Source organism: Colletotrichum aenigma, assembly GCF_013390185.1.
Source record: "Colletotrichum aenigma strain Cg56 chromosome Unknown KSG_Cg56_contig02, whole genome shotgun sequence".
Taxonomy (NCBI): domain Eukaryota; kingdom Fungi; phylum Ascomycota; class Sordariomycetes; order Glomerellales; family Glomerellaceae; genus Colletotrichum; species Colletotrichum aenigma.
Window position 1 is genome coordinate 4034476 of NW_023500908.1, and position 17807 is coordinate 4052282.

Consider the following 17807-nt stretch of genomic DNA (forward strand, 5'->3'; position numbering starts at 1 on the left):
TCTACTGTCATTCAAACCTATGGCCATGGTTGGTTGGTTGGTTGGTATGGAGGGCGCTAAAGAGGAAGAAGAAGGGGGGGAAAGTCTGCAGTCACTGTTCCTGGGATTTTTGCGCCATATCTCTGGCTTCCGTGAAATTCACTACTAGAAAGGCAGAGGGGAAAGAAACGAGTATTGTTACTTAGATGGGAGTAGAGAGTGGCATAGGAATAGGGACATGAGCAAAGCAGAGGCCCGTTATTGAAAGTGGTTGAAGTTGCTCAACGGACTAGGGAAATGGCTGTCTTTCCTACTCCAACCAAGCACGTTCGAATGGCGCACGAACTGCTGGGGCGAAAAATCAACTGTATTGACTGGGGGGAGTTCGATATGACCGGCAAAGGGTTGGATCAGGTGCTAGCGTCCCAGCAAGAACGTTGATGACAGGGCATCGCGCAAGCATATGCTCGACGGCAAGAGCTTGGGGATGGGCACGTAAACCCTGTCCTGGGAAGCCTCCCGTTCGGGAGAAACTAGCTTCCGCTCACCATCCCAAACAGGCGGTAAAGACGTGTGAGTCAACAGAGGGCCAATATGACAAGCTGAGTGAGACAAATCTCTATTGGCATTCAGATCAGACGAAGCAGAAGGGTTAGCGCCGACCAGAAGGGTCCCGTGATTCTGCAACCCGCGTGTGGTTTGGGTGATGAGGACATATCTGACGGTCCCCGGACTGGGTTCGCATTCTTTTCGAAATTTAGACAAGAGTGGACGGGAGGGCATGGCCACGAGAGCGTTTGCAGACCGAGCGACAGCCAATTAATGGGTGATGCGTGGGACGACGGTTGCTGGCATGTCGTGATTAGATTGAAGGGTTTGGCGCCAGGGAAGGGGAGCTGCGCTGTGTACGAAGAGCAGCAGGCTGCAAACACAGAGATAGGTAAGTCAAGGATTCGGCGGTCGCTTTGAAGAGACATGTGTAACGACAATTTCCGGCTGCGTCGGGCGGCCGTTGCTGTGTAAGGCGGATGGAGCAGATTGAGGCCGGGCCGGGGCAGATTATGGATAGGCGTTCGCAACGGCGGGTTAGCGAGAGAGGAGGTTGAACATGCCCAGCGTCGGGGCGCAATTATGGCGTACGCTCGCGTATCGCGTCCGGAGGTGTTGTCGCGGCGAATTCGGCGGTCATGAAGAAGTGTTGCGGAGGCCGATATGCAGAAAGGTGGGCTTTGTGCGTTGAATGACCCCGAGTAGCGGTATCGGTTGCAGGGTGACCTTCACCGACTCAATGCGTAGCGATGACGACGAGGGACTGGAGAGGGTCCTTTCTGGTCGGCTGCCATAGAGAAGCCCTGCTTCGGGTACTGATGCATGGCCAGATGGCGGGAGACGGGCCGGGGGTTCAAGCCAATGAGCCTATCAGAAAGCGTTTGAGGTGCGTGGCATGCTGGAACGATTGAAGATGTGGCTGGTCGTGGGTGGATTGATTGTCGCTGCTTTGCGTATGGGCGCTCGCTCCCATCATGTGGCTGTCCGTCACCCAGGCCTGGCCGGTCTGTCTGCACTTTTCTTTCTGGTGCGCGCCTCTTCTCTCTTTTTTCCAATCTCCTGTGCCTGACTACGTTGCGTTGTTGGGATGGATGGCACGGGAAGACGGACAGGGACAGGACAGTGACAGTGGAGGCTCGCTCAGAGGACGACAACACCCACTCCCGTCGACCACTGGACATTGGACATTGTCAACCAGAAAACCAGTGGTAGGGCACGATTCCCACGACAAGCCAATGGGAACGGGGCGGATCGTGGATCTCCAGCCAATCTGGGAAGTTGGCTGCAGCATGACAGGGTTCCCCCGACCGCCTCTGATGATGATGCCCTTGTCGTCCATGGTTTGCTGTGCGTGTGAGAGCAACAGGTGTGAGTGCGTGCAGATTGTGGTGCCGGGCTGTTGCGGCTGTTGCTTCCACCGCTTCCTGCTCTGCAACATACCTTACCAAAGGTAGAACTGAGGTGGACATCTTGGACAGGGCTGGGCCGCCTCGAAAACCATCAGTCGTGGAAGCAAAAGACAAGAAATACCCAACCTCGAGCTTCCAGTCTCCCTCGTGTCTTTCCTGACCTTTTCCCCGCCTCCTTCCGAAGCAATTGCATGTCCTTCTTTGCGCCAGCCAAGCCAGCGTTTTGAGTATCACCACCAAGCCAATGCCAGCACTCTTTGGCCCTCACCAAGTTCGCCGCACAAGGTACCTACCTACCTACCTTACCTACCTACCTCATCACACCTTCCCGCCCGATGTTATTTTCCCATCATTCCTATTCACTCCCCCCTGCCTCCATGCAATCAATTAACCAACTCCAGACCACAGTCCCGATTCTTTTTGATCCTTCCGCCGTTTGACTGTGTCGTGCCTGCACAATCTTGCAGCCACTTACACACATCACCGCCTACTCCACGGCTGCTCTCTCGCTTTGAACGACGCCATCCAGCGCCACGCTGCCATATCACGACCCCTGCTCGGTGCCCGATAGGTCGCCCTCTCTTCCTTTCTGTCCCTCTTGGATCGTCGTCCGAAAAGCTCTCGCATCTCAGTATCTCATCCATCCCTCCGAGGAGACTCTGTTCCCACATTAGGCTAGCGCCCACTGTCTAGCCTCGAGGGCTCGAAATTGGCACACCTAAATCCGACGCTCAACGGCTCTCCGAGCTCTGGACGGCGAGCCACTTACCTCCACTTACGCCGTCACAACACCCGCCTTGGCCGCCCGTCCAGTCCATCTCTGGACCTGCTGTGCTCCCACCGGCGTACCACCGACCGCTGAGGGAGCTCCAATCCCACGCCGGTACCCAAGACCCCGGCTCCGTTTGCGAGCGAGCACGGGCGGATCGTCTCCATCTGGCCACTCGCGCCCGGCCGGAGCACCCTGAGTACTACGCCATGGCCCCCCAAAAGTCCACAAGCGTGCGCCTGAAAGCCCGGCCTACGCTCGTTCCCTTCAAGGACGATGCTAGCCTCATCGCCGTCCGCTACGAAAAGACGGTCCAGGCAGAGCCTCCTATTCCTATTCTTACGCGCCTCCCCCGGAGATCTCTATCCATCTCGACGCGTCGAACTTGCCGTTCTGCAACTTCGTCTCTTCCAAGTCCGCCCATCAGTCCCGTCGTCGTCACTCCTCCTCCAGCAATCGAACAGCACCCTGCCTTTCGTCCCCGTGTGCCCGCTGCCGACAACGATTGGAAGAGGGATTCCGGCCTTGCACCCACTGCTTCGTCTGGGGCCACAATCGTCGAGGAGTGCGAGGACCAGGATCACGCGTACGACAAAATCGACGCCTTAATTGTTGCTGGCCACGTTGTGCAACGACAAAAGCTCGTAACACCCTCCATCTGCGACAGCGAATCCTTTTATTCCACCGAGGACCCTTCCGTAGCCAAACGGCCTTCAGCTGGCCGATGCACGCGGACAGCTGCGCAAATGTCCATCGCCATGGACCATTATCATCTTGCGCAACTCCAAATCGCTGAACGTAAGTTGTCTGGCAGCTTTAGCAGCACCTTGTCGGTAGAGTCTCCGGTTGAGTTGCGGGACAAGAGTCTAGCCGACCTATCACCTGCCACGCAGCCAATGATCACCCCAGCGCGGGGCTCCTCTTTTACAGCCTCTGATAAGTCGCCTAATCTATCCCCTGTCAACATCCCAGACGACTTCAACCTCCTGAGCAAGGATGCCACCGACTTCTCCCCCATTTCAATCTCCATCCCCACCGTCAGTCTGCTCGACGATGATTTCCTGACGACCCTCTCCTTCTCCAATCGTGGCAGTATTATGTTTGGCGGTCGCCGTGCTTTCCCCGCACAAACAATCGACGGAACAATGGAAGCCAAGTCGCAAACGGATGATGTCCACGCTCCAGCTCCTGCATCACCCCCGACTCCTGCATCTGAGCCTGCGCCTCCTATCCTCCACATTAAATACGAGGAACCACTCCAGAGCGCTGTCGCCAGCATGAGGGAGCCCTTCGCGAACGAGGCTGCTTCCAATGAACCCAGACCGAATGAAGTTCCTTCGAGCGAGGCCCCAATGATGGAGCCTACCGAGTCCGACGCACACAGTGTACCCGAACTCAACGCGGCGGAAGTCATTGATGCGAGGGCTGCTGAGACGATGACCGGGACGACGATCGAGGCAACTACCGCAGACCCAAGCGCTGCACAGACAACCGTGGATTCGACATCGCAAGCCGCGATGAAAACACCAAGTATCCGCGTCCTCTCCGCTGATGTGGAGTTGGAATCTCGAAAGGTGAGATCGCTCTATGCATCTGGCGATAGCATCAATTGGGAAGACGGCGGACGACCGTCGGATGTGGGCGAGCAGTTCGATGCAAGCCCCGAAAATCCGACGGACGAGACCGAGAACGATCCGTATGGTTTCCTTTTTCCACATCAGTGTTGACAACAGTGTGCTAACTTTCGTTCCTCTCCTAGGGTCGCCGAGCTCCAACCTCCCGCATGGGGTACTCCAAGATCTGGAAGTTCATATTCCCAACGTCCCGAAACAAGAAGCGAATATGAGGTGGCAGGTGGTTTCGAAGATTGGGAGGACCTCAATGGTTATGACGTCGATCGGTACGGTTTCATCAACCCACGCAAACCTGAGGCGAGAGTGGGCACCCCCACCGACCTTAAATCATCGCAGCATGCGCCTAAGAAGAAGAATATCTTGAAGCTAGATCCGTTTGGGTTGGGTTTGCCACTTAGGGGGCCGAATAGGAAGGTGTCCGCAAGGTCGCTCAACACCCAAACCTCCAAGGCGTCGGTTGCATCTCGTCGGTCAACTCGTTCAGCAATTAGGCATGCGGGTAATTTACTCCCCCACAATCGTGACCGACGGTGGATGGACGAGGCTGGAGGCATGCTCTCGCTTTCCTTGGGAGACGAGGAAAACATTGAAAAGATCTCCGAGGCCATCAAGAGAAAAGAATGGGAGAGATCCGAGAAATGGCGGAAGATGGCCAAGGTCATCAAGAAAGGGAAAGATGGTGAGGGCATGGAATTCGATTTTGACGTCAAAAACCAAAAACTAATCGACAGGACCTGGAAGGGCATTCCTGATCGATGGAGAGCCTCTGCGTGGTTTTCTTTTATGGCATCGGCAGCAAGAGCCCATAGAGACTCGCCGTCAGAAGACTCGATCATCACCGACTTCCACCGACTTCAGTGCCGTGGCTCCCCAGACGACGTACAGATCGATCTGGACGTGCCTCGCACCATCAGTCGGCATGTCATGTTCCGGAAGCGCTACACGGGGGGGCAACGACTTCTGTTTCGAGTTTTGCACGCCTTGTCACTCTACTTTCCAAACACCGGCTATGTTCAGGGCATGGCCTCGCTGGCGGCAACCTTGCTCTGCTACTTCGATGAGGAGAAGTGTTTCGTCATGCTGGTCCGTATGTGGCAGTTGAGAGGACTGGAAAAACTATACAGTCCTGGCTTTGACGGGTTAATGGCAGCGTTGAGCGACCTGCAGACTAAGTGGCTGAGCGGCAAGGACGTCGCCAAGAAGCTAGTAAGACATCATCATTCCCATTCGCCATGTGACTCGGTGCTAATCTGGAACAGACGGAGCTCTGCATTGATCCTACAGCTTACGGTACTCGATGGTACTTGACACTTTTCAATCTGTCCATACCATTTGCTGCCCAGCTTCGTGTATGGGACGTATTTCTGCTTCTCGGCGAGAACCCTGATACATCAGCCACGAAGGTTCCCGATTCGCCAGTCACCATGACCGGCATCGATGTTCTTCATGCTACCAGCGCAGCTCTGATACACGCTCTACGAGAAGTCCTTCTAGACTCGGATTTTGAGAACGCCATGAAGGCGTTGACATCATGGATTCCCGTCAAGGACGAGGATCTGTTGATGAAGGTGACGCGGGCGGAGTGGAAGCGCCAGAAGAAGAGATCCTAGAGCGGCCTTTCTCTGGCACACAAGCTTGGAAGCCAGGCTACGATATGCTGACGTTTTGTTATGTCTTTCGGTTCGCGTTTATGGATGTTCTTGCAAGGCGTTCACGGAGCTGGTCAGGATGACCTCGACGCATTTCGTCGACAAATACCCCGGGATTCAAACGTTGGTCTCTTCAGACACGGAGGATCTCATTTGTTAGTGAGACGAAAGCACTATGCAGGAAGAGAATGGAAGCGATTGCTCTCAAAAGCGATGCAGGAGGCCATGGAACACAGGACGAATTTTTCATATACCCTTATGAGATAGTATACTTTTGGGTGACGTCTGCCCGAAGTACCAACAACAATGTATAATGTATTACCGCCGTACCAATGTTTGCAATGCCCCCTGCTCATGGTCGGGTTAGCACGATTTATTCTGCTCGCTCCATTCTGCCCGTCTCCAGCCGCGGCGAGTCAAGCAGCCAACCTTTGAAGCCTGCACGATCCACGACCAGGGTTTATACTGCGGTATCTAGTGCCCCCGTTTCCACCAGCAGTTTCTCCTTCATCATGTTGTATCCTAGTCGTTCGTCTAGCGGGAAATCTGGAATGGCGTGTCAAAGGTAGTCCCTGACTTAAAGAGAGACTTGTCTTGGGAGGTGTCGATCTACATATGCCACTGTGGATTTATCGTACGAGTGGGTGGTTGATCTCTATCTCCCCGGAGTTTTGATCTCAATTTCTGTCCAGAAATAGAAATACGGGCAGTGAGGAACCTTCTATCTTGTTCTGCGGGGTGTTGCAACCCGCAGTGAGTATGTCCCGACTGCGCGCCCCGTCTCCGGCGGAGAGGCTCACGTGAATCACTCCCTCCCCCCCCCCTCCCCCCTCCCCCTGGCTGTTGGGGACTTGAGTTGATTTAGGCTGAGCGATATATTCTGGCCTTTTTCTGGGTTTGTCGCAATGAGAAAACGAGTGCGGTTCGAAGACATGGTGGGCTTATGTCCACTGATTTGTCGTACAACTCAAATATAGTTCCGACAGAACACCCCTCCATGCCAGTGTATATTGTATTGTAGGAGTTTGCCATAAACATGTTGATGTCGAACAACGCTGGACTGAGAAGCATTCTAATGAGAAGCGTCTGCTCAACTCGCTTCCCTTTCTCTGCGATCCTCGCACTGGATGTAATCAACAATCACGATTAATAAAATGCCGTGGCTCAGTCGAGGACTACAGCAAACCATCAAATTATGTACACGGCTGCTGGGGCGGGCAATGAAAGGCCAGCCGCCACTTCTGAACTCAGCAACGAGTTCGTGACATTTCGGCAAGGCGACGTATGTGGGAGGTGTGGCAAGCCGATAGAGAACATTTGCATTTCAATGCCGGATTTGCTCCTGCCCTTAAGTCACAGTTCACATCTTTGCCGATATCCTGTAAACATTTGTCTCCACGAGGATACTGCAAGCCAGTCTCCTAATCCACAGTTCGCGAGCCGCCAGCCTGATCGCCATGAGCACTGAATACTCTAAGCATTTATCTAGTCAAGGATGTGAAAGTTCGAGCGGGAATATGGTCTTTGAAGGCACTCCCAATCAAAAAGGAGAAAATCGCACCCCTTCACTAGACCGCACGATCAAACCAAAGGCAGAAGAGTGATTAAACTGAGACATACAACACCGGGTACTTGCTGGTCGTCACAGAAATAACATAATAGCTGTGTTTAGAATTATAGATCAAAGTCTACCTTATAAACCTCATCCTCATCTGTCTTAGATTCAGTCTCTTCAGCTTTAGTGGAAGGAAAAGGAAAGAGCAATACATACTAGAATACCCAGACAAGTCACAGACAGTATTATGTTCACACCGACATGCCTAAAATCGAACATCTTTCTCTTGTAATTCACCTCGGACGGTGTCCGTAGTACACCACATAAGTCGGCGTGTAACACGCGTTGACAAATACCCCGCGTGATCTCGAGAACATCACCCTTTGAATTTCCCGGCTTATTGCTAGCAGGCCACGGGTCACGACCACAAATACGATTGCATCATTTGGTCTTTTGACATTGTGGGCGAAAATGAGGATTCATCCAGAACATCCGTGCAAGCTGCAACAACAGATGAAGACATGCTTCAGAAGCGCTCGGGGGAGAGCGGCGCAGCGGAATCCGGTGTTCTATCTCTTCTCGACCTCTTGTCGTCGGCTGCATTGTCACTGTTGCAACCGCCGTCGTTTTCTGCGCACCCCGCCTCTGACATGTGGCTTGCACGCAAGAGATTGGCCGATGAACCTTACAGTGCCGTCCCGTCAGCGTATTTAGTCGCCATCGTCATGCCAATGCCATCAATTGAATGTCACATCTCATGCAGAGCTGCAATTGCCCTAATCGAGACACCCTAACCAAGGTCAGCATGGGAGTTGACCTATCCGGAGCCCCAATTGAGAACACACCCGGCAGACATCGACTGTTTCAGCTTCTGGACCCCGAGCTACCTGCAAGACCCGGAGGACCATGCGCGTCCGGAGGTGACGGTGACATGGCCTTGCCCAACCATGTGCCGCCAGTCGTAAGCTATATCCAACATGCCGGGTGCTTAGGCCGTCGCCACCCCTCCTTGTCATCACCGACCGGCATGAGCTCCCTTGGTCGGAGGTTTCTCAACCGGGACGCGGCTTGCAGTCCCCGAGGGCGAGATCGTGTGGGAGGAATGTGGGACATGTTAGTATTGGCCTTTTTAATCTCGGCCTCGCTAACATTCCATGTCAAAAGTAACAGACAATCCCAATCGAGCACTCGGTTATAAGACGATGTGAAAGAGTGGCGCATTGCATCAAACTACGCTCCAAGAGACCCATTGCGGAGGTGAAGCGATACACACACACACACACAAAGACCATTGGGGGGACGGGCGGGAATGAATAAGTGGCCATTCCCACGACGCCGGAAGTGCGCCACAAATACAAGCTCGCCTGGGCAACGCTAGACATTGTGCATAGATTCAAGCCTGGTCAGCCGCATCATCGTCAGCCGGGTAAAATCCTACTATCTCGGTCCCGAGATAGGAGGATTGAGCCTCTTTGACAGCAAGCCACAAGCCTAGCAGTGACGGCCGCTGGCGGGTTGAAGAATAGGAAACGGCGCGCCGCGCCGAAGGGTTGTCAATAGGGTACAGGATCGAACTTTGCCGATACAGTGCAGGCAGTCATTTAGCAATTGCTTCCCGGAAAGGGAATGGCCACGGTGGGTGTGCGCTATCCGACGAGGATCATTGCCGCAGGGGATGCAGATGCAGACACGTTGGCAGCATCATGGAAATCTTTGTTGGATGGGAGAGGATGGAGAAGAGGAGGGAGGTCATGATACCAAAGGCTTACCCCGTTACACGCCACTTAAGCGCCTTGTGCACAGACGCCCCAAGCGCACAGCCATCCATGGATCCTACCTTACCTACCACCTTACCTCAGGTAGGTAAGTAAGGTAGAAATGAAATTGGAGCTTGCCAGCCCTCTCAACTGCCAACTTCCAACCCTGCGAATATCCGTCTTCGTGGATTATCGTCCGGGCTTGCCTGCCCGTGGACCATGAACACACGTCCTCCCTATCCCATCTTCGGGTCAGGTCCCTCAAGTTCAGTGGAGGTATTCGCACCTACAGTCGTCGACCTTCAACCCCCACCCCCCACGTCCATAGCTTCCCTCCCCCTTAGCTTCGGTCTCAGCTTGGAGAGAGGTTAACCGCCAGGTACCTACTCCGTCCCAGCATATTCGTCTGTCTGGCCAAGGCCACAATCCCCCCTTCCTGCTCCCTTCGCTTCGCCCTCGTGCCGTCCCTGTCTGCCAGCCCTATATCCGGATGACAGTTAAGACATGCCCAGCCGCAATGGATAAATCATTTGATTATCGGTTCGTCCAGGAATCCTACGGATACGTCCCTCCTCTTTGTTTCGAGGTCGCACAAACAGGTTGGAATCAATGGAGTTAGGAGAATGCCAAAATTCCTCATTACAAATACGGCTGCGTCAGGGTCGGCGGCTTGGCTTGGCCGCTGCTGCTGCAGACAGCAAGACCTGCCATGTTTCGGACTGAATCAACCAAGGTTACTCACCACTGTCGACACCAACACCTTGCTTATTCCTGGTCTACCTACCTACGGAATGGTGACAAAGGAAGGCGCACTGTCCCCAATCTGGTCCGCGCTACCTGTCTGCATCGCATCAATCAACCTTCCGAGCAGGGCACTCTGTAAGGTACTCCATCAGGGCAGCTTTTCGCGAAGAATAAAGGGACGTCAACGTCCGGGCGCCGGGCAACGGGCGGGCGGGCGGCGGCGGCGCGGCGGAGGCGGACGGACAGCCGGTTCCACAGGACCCCTTCCACCGCGCCATCACCGAGGCTGAGTCTGCCTGTTCCAATCTCCCCGCCGAGCCTATTTGAGCCAACTAGACCGTCACTTCTCAACCTGGCCGACGCATCTAGCCCAAATCGGCCAAGAACGCTGGACCGCCAGCCAAGTCCGAACATGAGGTACTTTCTCTCCCGCTTCTAGCGTAGCAGGGATTCTTTTTTTTTTTCCTTCTCGCTATCGGGGGTGTGTAGGAGGGCCGAGGGGTAATTCCACGTCGCTAATTAACCAAGTTCCTGGCCCGTTCGCTCCCAAATACCTGACCCCTCACAGCGCGATAATCAAACAAGCGAGATAAGGTATCAACACGTCCAGGGGTTGAAACGCGTCTGTCCGTCTGCAAAATGCGTCTTGTCTTGTTTTTTTTCTGCAGGGTATCATGATACATGTAAGATTGCCCCCAAAAGAAGCCGGCCCTACTTGGAAAGAACCAGAAGAAGATAAAAATTTGTCCAAACAACTCCAACCTGAATCTCGATGGGCTCGCACCAAAACCTCCAGGTGAGCCCTTACCCGGCAGGTCCTTTTTGGCCAGCCCGTGATAAATGAAGAAAAGAAGAAAAATAAACCACCTCCGATTGCTATAGATACACCCAAACATAATGCCGTGTTGACAATGCACATCAATACACCAGGTGCGAAATGAAGTGAAGCGAAGCAGAAAACCCGATGAAGAGAAGAGCGCTCAAGGGCTCGTCGAAGGGACAATGCCGCCCGCTGGAAGAATCGAAATAAAGTTGCCGTGACCCGTGCGTGCCTTGTAGAGAAGAAAAATGTGCGCCTCCAGTTCCAGATCCGCTGGAATGGCGTCAGGTGAATCCAGAGGTAGTCCAAGTCTCTGAGAAATCCAAGTGTTGGACAAAATTCGAAAACGTCGACGGCAGCTCTCCCCGCAACCCCAGCCCGGTTCAGGGCCGCGGAGAGATCCACGACGTAGGGGAGAAGAGGAAAAAAAAGAAGTAAAAAAGTTGGCGAATTGAATTCATAGAAGCGAAAGTTCGGAGGAAAATGTCGTACTCATGCATCTCGTTTCGCGAAATTCCGCCGTGGTGGGTGGCTGAAACAAGTCGTAAAATTGGCCGAGACCAGATGTCGCTGTCGCTCTTGTCGTGTGGCTCCTGATCCTGCGGCTCCACGTGTCCGCACCCTAATGTTGCCGCCGCCTGTTTACTGGTCATCGATATATCATTCAGCAGGTCGATTTGAAGCGGATTTCATGGCTCCTCAGAGAGTAAAGATGAGACCGAATGTCCGCCAATAGTTCTCGCCGGCTGTTGCTGTTGAGAGGATGTCGAATCGGTGCTGCCCTGGTCTGGTCCGCTGCCGGAGTCGACAACCTGCGGAGACATGCCTCGAGGGGTTCCAAAACTCTCTCCCCGGCCTCGACCCCCCGGCCGATAAAATGAAAGATCACTGCGTTGTCGAGAATGTCCGTGTCTTCGTCCCGGCGGGGGATTTCCAAGCGTCGATCCACCGTGAAAAGGAGGCGACCTCAGGCGCTGTTGACTAGGAGGTGGAGCGGCTGTTTGCGGGCCAGTGGCCTTGCGCTTGTTCCTAGGAGACTCCCCTAATGGCCACACCAGCCGAGGTTAGCCTAAAGCGACTCTCGCTTTCTCTTGGTCTTGCTGGACGCACCGGAGGGTGTCGCAGGCTGTGTAGAGCCTCCTCCGGCTTGAGATGTGGGCGGATGCCAATGGTGAAAGTAAATGGACGGGCTGGGCTGGGCCTCTTGCTGAGCTGCCGCAGACTGGGCTGTTGAGTGAGCCTGGTGACTCTGCATTGTCGACGAGCCGTGCGAGCCGGACTGCGGCACATTTGTGTTCAGGCTTGGCAAGTTCGATGATCCGAGAGGTCGAGAAATCGAGCCAGTAGAGGACAGCGTCGTAGCCCTGCCTCTCGTTCCCGGAGAGCCTGGGTATGCCGTGAACCCATGCGGCCCGGGGGCCGAGCTTGGAGTCGAGGGAACACCAGGGTACTGCCCGTATGGCTGTGACTGAGAATCACGGCGATGATCAGGCGACAGAGGCCCTTGAGAAGGAAGCAATTGGTGATGCTGAGGCTGACCATGAGGGTTCAGGAACTGTTGTGCCCACTCCATAGCCGCCGGAGGCAAAACACCACCCCCCATGCCGGCGAAGACCAGCGGCACGATGGGTGGAGGAATTCCGCCGCTCAGAGAGGTCCGCAGCATGTCGGCCTCGATGCGTCGCTGCTCGAGGCGCAAAGATTCCTGTCTCGTCTTCTCCTCCTCCTGTCTTCTCCGCTCCTCCTCAGTCTTGGCGGCCAACCAACTTCTCATGGAATCCTCGGCGCCCTGCCACTGAGGCGGGGGGCCCGGCAACTGGCCCATTGCATGACTGTGAGTTGACGGAGGCTGGCTGATGGGCTGAGGCGCCGGGGGTGGCGGGGGAGGAGGAGCAGCAGTCGAGTGAGGCGGTTGAGGGGGCAGAGTCATGGCCGCCGGGGGAGGCAGACCACGATGATGCGTCGACATGGGCTGACCAGGTGGACTGTGACTGCGGGGAATAGAGGGAAGCAGCTTGTGAGAAGGGTGGTCTTGGTAAGACAGTGGAGGCGAAGGTCGGGAAGTCGAAGGCGGAGTTGGTAGGTCATGGACGGACTTGTAGCCGTAGTGAGTTGGCTGCTTAACAGTGAGCATGGTCATGTAATACTCATTCGTCCGGGGTGACTATGAGCTGTTGAAGAGAAATGCCGGCAACATGGGAAGGCCAATGTTGATAGTGGAGGAGCAAGGTGGTTGGGTTGTTGACGTCGTTGGTGATTTTGTGGTGTTTGCCAGCCAAGGGAAAGAAAAAAAGAGACAAAGGGGACAGGTAATGAAGGTCGAGAAGTAAACAAAAAAGTTGCTGTCACTGGCTGGCCAGACAGACGGATGGAAGGAAGAGAGATTTCTGAAGGTAGAAGAAGGAGGTGAGGTAGGTGAGGTGAGGTAGGTAAGGAAGATAAATCGAGATATGGGGGTGCAGGTGGTGGAAATAACCTTTTTACAGGTGCAAGCTGGAGGGCGACCCAGGATGGGAAAGTGAGGTGGGCTAAGGAATGGGACGGTAACGGTACGCTGAGGTGTGAGCGTACAGGAGCGTCGTAGCAGCGAACGGAGGCAAGGTGAAGGTACCTCAGATGTACTAGCGTCGGGTGCCTCAAAGAGACATGTACGTCCGGAGGACGGTACCTACCTAGGTAATTGCGAGGTGATGTGGCCACCGTCCGTTTTAGCTGAGGTAGGCAACTACCTTAGGTCCAAGTAGCTAGCTGAGCTTAGCTTAGCTACTTCCAGCTCCAAGCAGGGTCTCTACAGCCTCTTGGGTCTTCTACCTAGGCCTCTAGGCCTGCGATCTTGAGTCTTGAGTCTTGAAGAGAAGGAGTCTAGCGGCAGCGGCAGCGGCAGGGAAGGGAAGGGCAGGGAAGGGCAGGGCAGGGCGGGCAGGGGAGGGAAGGGAAGGCGGCAACGACGGAGCTAAGGAAGAAAGAAGCAAGCAAGGCAAGTCTTCACCTCGAGAGAGGCAGAGAGTCAGTCGTGTTGATAGAAACGAGCGGGGCGTGCTGTGATGAAACCTCTCCACGAACGGGCCCAGCCTCATTTGGTCATGGAGACTGTGATTTAAATGCCGGTCGATGTACGGGTAGCTGTAAGGCAGATCCAACACCAGCATTTGGGTCTGGGTCTAGTTCTAGGCCTGGACCTGGGCACGAGGTTGATACGGTGAGCTAGCCGGACTCGGCCTGCTGTCAGTCAGTCACATCGGGTTGGGCAAAATTTGTGGAAAAGGAGTGGCTTGCAGAGGTCGAGACAGAGGAAGGGAATAGTCTGTAGAGCAAGTACTATCTATGTAGAAGAGGGTAGGATAGAGGAGAGTAGAGGGGCAGAGGGAGCACAAGACCAAGACTCTTTAGGTCGTTATAGAGAGGTCGAAATCGAGGAGCTGAAGATGGGGTTGAGAATGGAACCAGGTACCATGAAGAACAGGGCCAGCCCCGGCCAGAAATGGCACTCGATCTTTAGGATGGACGCCTTGCCGCCAGAGTCGAGTCCTTCTCCTGAAGCTCATTGACGAGGATGCAAACGACGTCCTTGGGGTCCGGACGTTGGACGGGAGGAGCGTAGACGGTTCGACGGTGGTCCAGGCACGGAGGCGTCTATGTAGGTATACCGTACATGGTTTGGAGAACTGGACCTCACCTCAAGCTTGAGAGAGGAAGCTGGACCGGAAGCTAGGTGCTGCGCTGCAGCGCGATGCAGCACTGCGTACTATGTAAGAACGTTCGTACCGTACAGATACGTACTATGTATGGGGAAGGGGCAAGCAGGGAGACAAGGAGGGGGATCTGGGAGACCAGAGACGGGGGAGTGGAAGGGACGGCTACCGTTCTTTTCTGGGATTCTGGGACCCGCGGCCCAGGAGCGGGAAGAGCGTACTCTACGTATGGTAAGGTGGTGTAGGTACGAATAGCTACGTACGGATAGACGAGGGGGTGGGAGTGAGTACCTACGCTACCTACCTCCATCCACCTCAGTTGCGAGTCCTCCACCATGGCTGCCGCGGTACCGTACACTACCACTATAATGGAGGCGTGTGTGCGTGCGTGTAGGAAGGACGACGTGATTCTGGTGGTTTTTTTTTCTTCCCCTGCTGTTGTTATTTCTCTCGTTATTTCCCTATCCCAAGGAACCCCCGGCAAGGGGGGGGGGGGGGGGGGGGGGGTGCACATGCTGAATGGAGACGCGGGAAACGAGACGAACCACCCCAAGGCCCGACTCATTCTCACTGACCAAGCCGGGCCCAAACAGGGGCCACCGGACAGCGGGGGACCCAATGAATAAGAGACGAAAAGGAGCACCTCTAGCCAGCGGGAGAAGAGGTAAAAGGAACGCAGAGAGAGGACAAAAACAAAAGCCCAACCGTTTGTTCAAGGTTGAGCTACAGAGGCTGGTGTCTGTCCAGACAGACGGGCACCAAGAGTCAGAGTCACAGACTGCCAGAGAGAGAGAGAAAGAGAGAGAGAGAGAGACCGCGAAGCAGGATATGGTCAAGCCGTGTTGTGTTGCACGTTGCCCGTTTTCCACGGTGGAGAATTGCAGTGAGCCTGAGCCTTGGTTTATTTCATTTTCAACCAGCGCGTATCAGAAGAGATGACACATGGAGGGGGATGAGCACAGGGGGGTGCGTGGTTGCTGGACCAGGGGGCGTGAAAACGAGCTTGGGTGTGGAGCACGGGCGCATGTACGCAGTACACAGTTTGCACCGCACCTACCCTACCTAGGCACCTACGGATAGGTGTCGTGGTGTCCAGTGTCTCTGGGTGGAGGTGCACCTCATCCCATTCCGATCCCACCTAAACACTGCGGTGCGGTGCGCTGCGGTCGCAGCCTCCACTGGGACTGGGAGACATCGCAAAACGCCAACGGAGAGAGGGGGTGGATGCCGCAACTGTGGCAAGGGCCGCTAGGCGCCATCGGGATGCCTGCTGCGAGCCCCTCTTTTTTCTTTTGATTTTCTACCTACCGACAGTCTACTCTTCCTTTTGTTTCTGGCCCAAGATGGGTAATAGGACGGAACGCCGCCATCGTCGAAGCACCGGCAGTACAGGTCTGGTCTGACGGAGAGGGGTCGGGCCATGGACCACGAGCCACGCGCCGCGGGTACTTATCCTGAGCCTTGGCCCATGGTTCTCGAACCCTAATTGGGGGCCAAATCCTGATGTTTGGATGCCGGACGACCTGCCTTACGGCGAGCATCAAATTCCGTTGCCGTGTCCATGCCGGCCAGCCCAAGCTTGATATCAGATCCTACTTCTACTGAACTACAAGTCTACAGGTAAGCAGGCAGATCCCTATCCATCCTTCCTCGAAAGACCATCCGTTGGCTTCCTCTTGGCCTGCAGCATGATTGCCTGACCATTGCAGAGTCAGAACCCGCCGGCACTCTCTGTGCGCCGCCAAGGGAGGCAGCTTAGCCGCCTTGCTTTGCTACCGAGGTGGATATCTGAGCTACCGCCTACCTTGGTCGAGAGGGGTCGTTCACTTGCTCGTTGAAAGACTCGGTGCATGCGTGCTTCTGTGTTGCTGGTGTGGTGCAGGTAAACATCCGAGCCCAGCAGGGATGGCCTGGCCTCATGCCCGACGAAGCATACGCATACAGAAGTATGTGCGAGCAGAGTTTGCCTACAAATAGAAGACCTAGATTGACGCCGATTCAAGCTCATCCAAGGCAATCTGACGAGTAGAAATTCAAACAAAGGAAGCCGTCTTGGGGCCGAACTGCCAACATGCTCGGATCCTTGCAGTGGTCCAGCCTTGTCCAGCAGAATCAAGGTGCGAGTTCGGAAGCAGGAGACGAATTCGGTGCCAATCCACTGCGCTGCCAAACGTGAGACATGCAGATCTGGCGATGTGGCTGGGTCGAGGCTGTCATTGCAGCAGGATTACTTACTTGCAGTCATTGGGTGACTGGAATTGGACATGGCAGCTGTTTCGTGGAGGATGCCTCTCCCAATGCCATTTTGACAATCGTGTCCATGGTTGCTTCTTGTTTTGCGCGTTGTTGAACAATGGTTTCTTGGAAGATGGGATGAAGATAAACTGAGTAGGGGAGGGAGGGGAGAGGGGAGGGAGGGGAGAGGGGACGGCAGGGGGGGCGTCGGGGTTTGTTGCCTCGCCACCACCATTCGTCTGTCTCTTGCCGTCTCGTCTTTCCAGCCTGTGTTATCCGGACACTACGCGGTATACAGCGCGTCACTATAGAAAGTCAATAAGGGGTTTATACGTAGGCGCAGAGCCATTGTCAGCGAGGCCGTTGGCTGGCTTGTATGGTCGTTTCTTGCCCACAGACCTCGATCGACGGCCGCCAGGGTAGATGGTGTTGCCGCGCCGAAAGGCAAAAAGGCACGACAAGGTTGGTCAAGATGCGAAAGCATGGCAGTTGGGTAGGTTGAGGATTGGGCGGGCTCAACGTGTAGAGTACAGGTTTGCGCCATGCAGTGGTAGCTCAGGCCGTGCAGCTTTCTGCAATGCCGTGAGATGGAGCCGTTCCGATCCACGGACGAGGGTTGCGAGATTCAGTGTAGCCTGTACTCCGTACAGCGGTAGGTACATAGGTTCCCCCTCTCCCAGCAGCTGTGATATGGGGCTTGGTGCCGCCAACTCTGAAAGGACCAGCCACAGTGGTTGAGTGGATGGTAGCAAGGGGCTTACTAGGTAGGCACTCGATGTCGTGTCCCCGTGGGTGTGAGGGAGCTGGCGCGGCAGTGGGTGTAGCCTGGGTCAAGCGGAGGTATCTGATTGAAGAGATGGACGGGACAATGTACAGAGAAGGAAAGGGACGAGAGGGAAAGACTTCGTGCCGCTCACGAAGGATTCTAGATGGCTCCTGGGTAGAGACTTGTAATTGGAAACGTTGCATCGGTACGTATTGATTGACCCCCAATGGTCGACTTGTATTGGCCAAG

General features: G+C 54.8%; 3 protein-coding genes across 3 annotated transcripts; 2 read left to right on the top strand and 1 right to left on the bottom strand.

The window, feature by feature from the left end:
* Nucleotides 1–2915: 2915 nt before the first annotated feature.
* CGCA056_v003140 (TBC domain-containing protein) lies at nucleotides 2916–5950 on the top strand (the record flags this gene model as incomplete). The annotated part of the gene is made up of 3 exons (XM_037318397.1): nucleotides 2916–4402; nucleotides 4466–5546; nucleotides 5600–5950. The coding sequence occupies 3 exons, from the start codon at nucleotides 2916–2918 to the stop codon at nucleotides 5948–5950; spliced, it is 2919 nt and encodes a 972-aa protein (XP_037184205.1).
* Nucleotides 5951–11934: 5984 nt separating this feature from the next.
* On the bottom strand, nucleotides 11935–12999 carry CGCA056_v003141 (uncharacterized protein; the record flags this gene model as incomplete). The annotated part of the gene is made up of 1 exon (XM_037318398.1): nucleotides 11935–12999. The coding sequence occupies one exon, from the start codon at nucleotides 12997–12999 to the stop codon at nucleotides 11935–11937; it is 1065 nt and encodes a 354-aa protein (XP_037184204.1).
* A 3119-nt stretch (nucleotides 13000–16118) lies between these two features.
* CGCA056_v003142 (uncharacterized protein) lies at nucleotides 16119–16586 on the top strand (the record flags this gene model as incomplete). Its single annotated transcript, XM_037318399.1, has 4 exons — nucleotides 16119–16177; nucleotides 16267–16375; nucleotides 16440–16503; nucleotides 16561–16586. 4 exons carry the CDS (start codon nucleotides 16119–16121, stop codon nucleotides 16584–16586), a joined length of 258 nt encoding a protein of 85 aa, XP_037183600.1.
* Between the last annotated feature and the right edge of the window lie 1221 nt (nucleotides 16587–17807).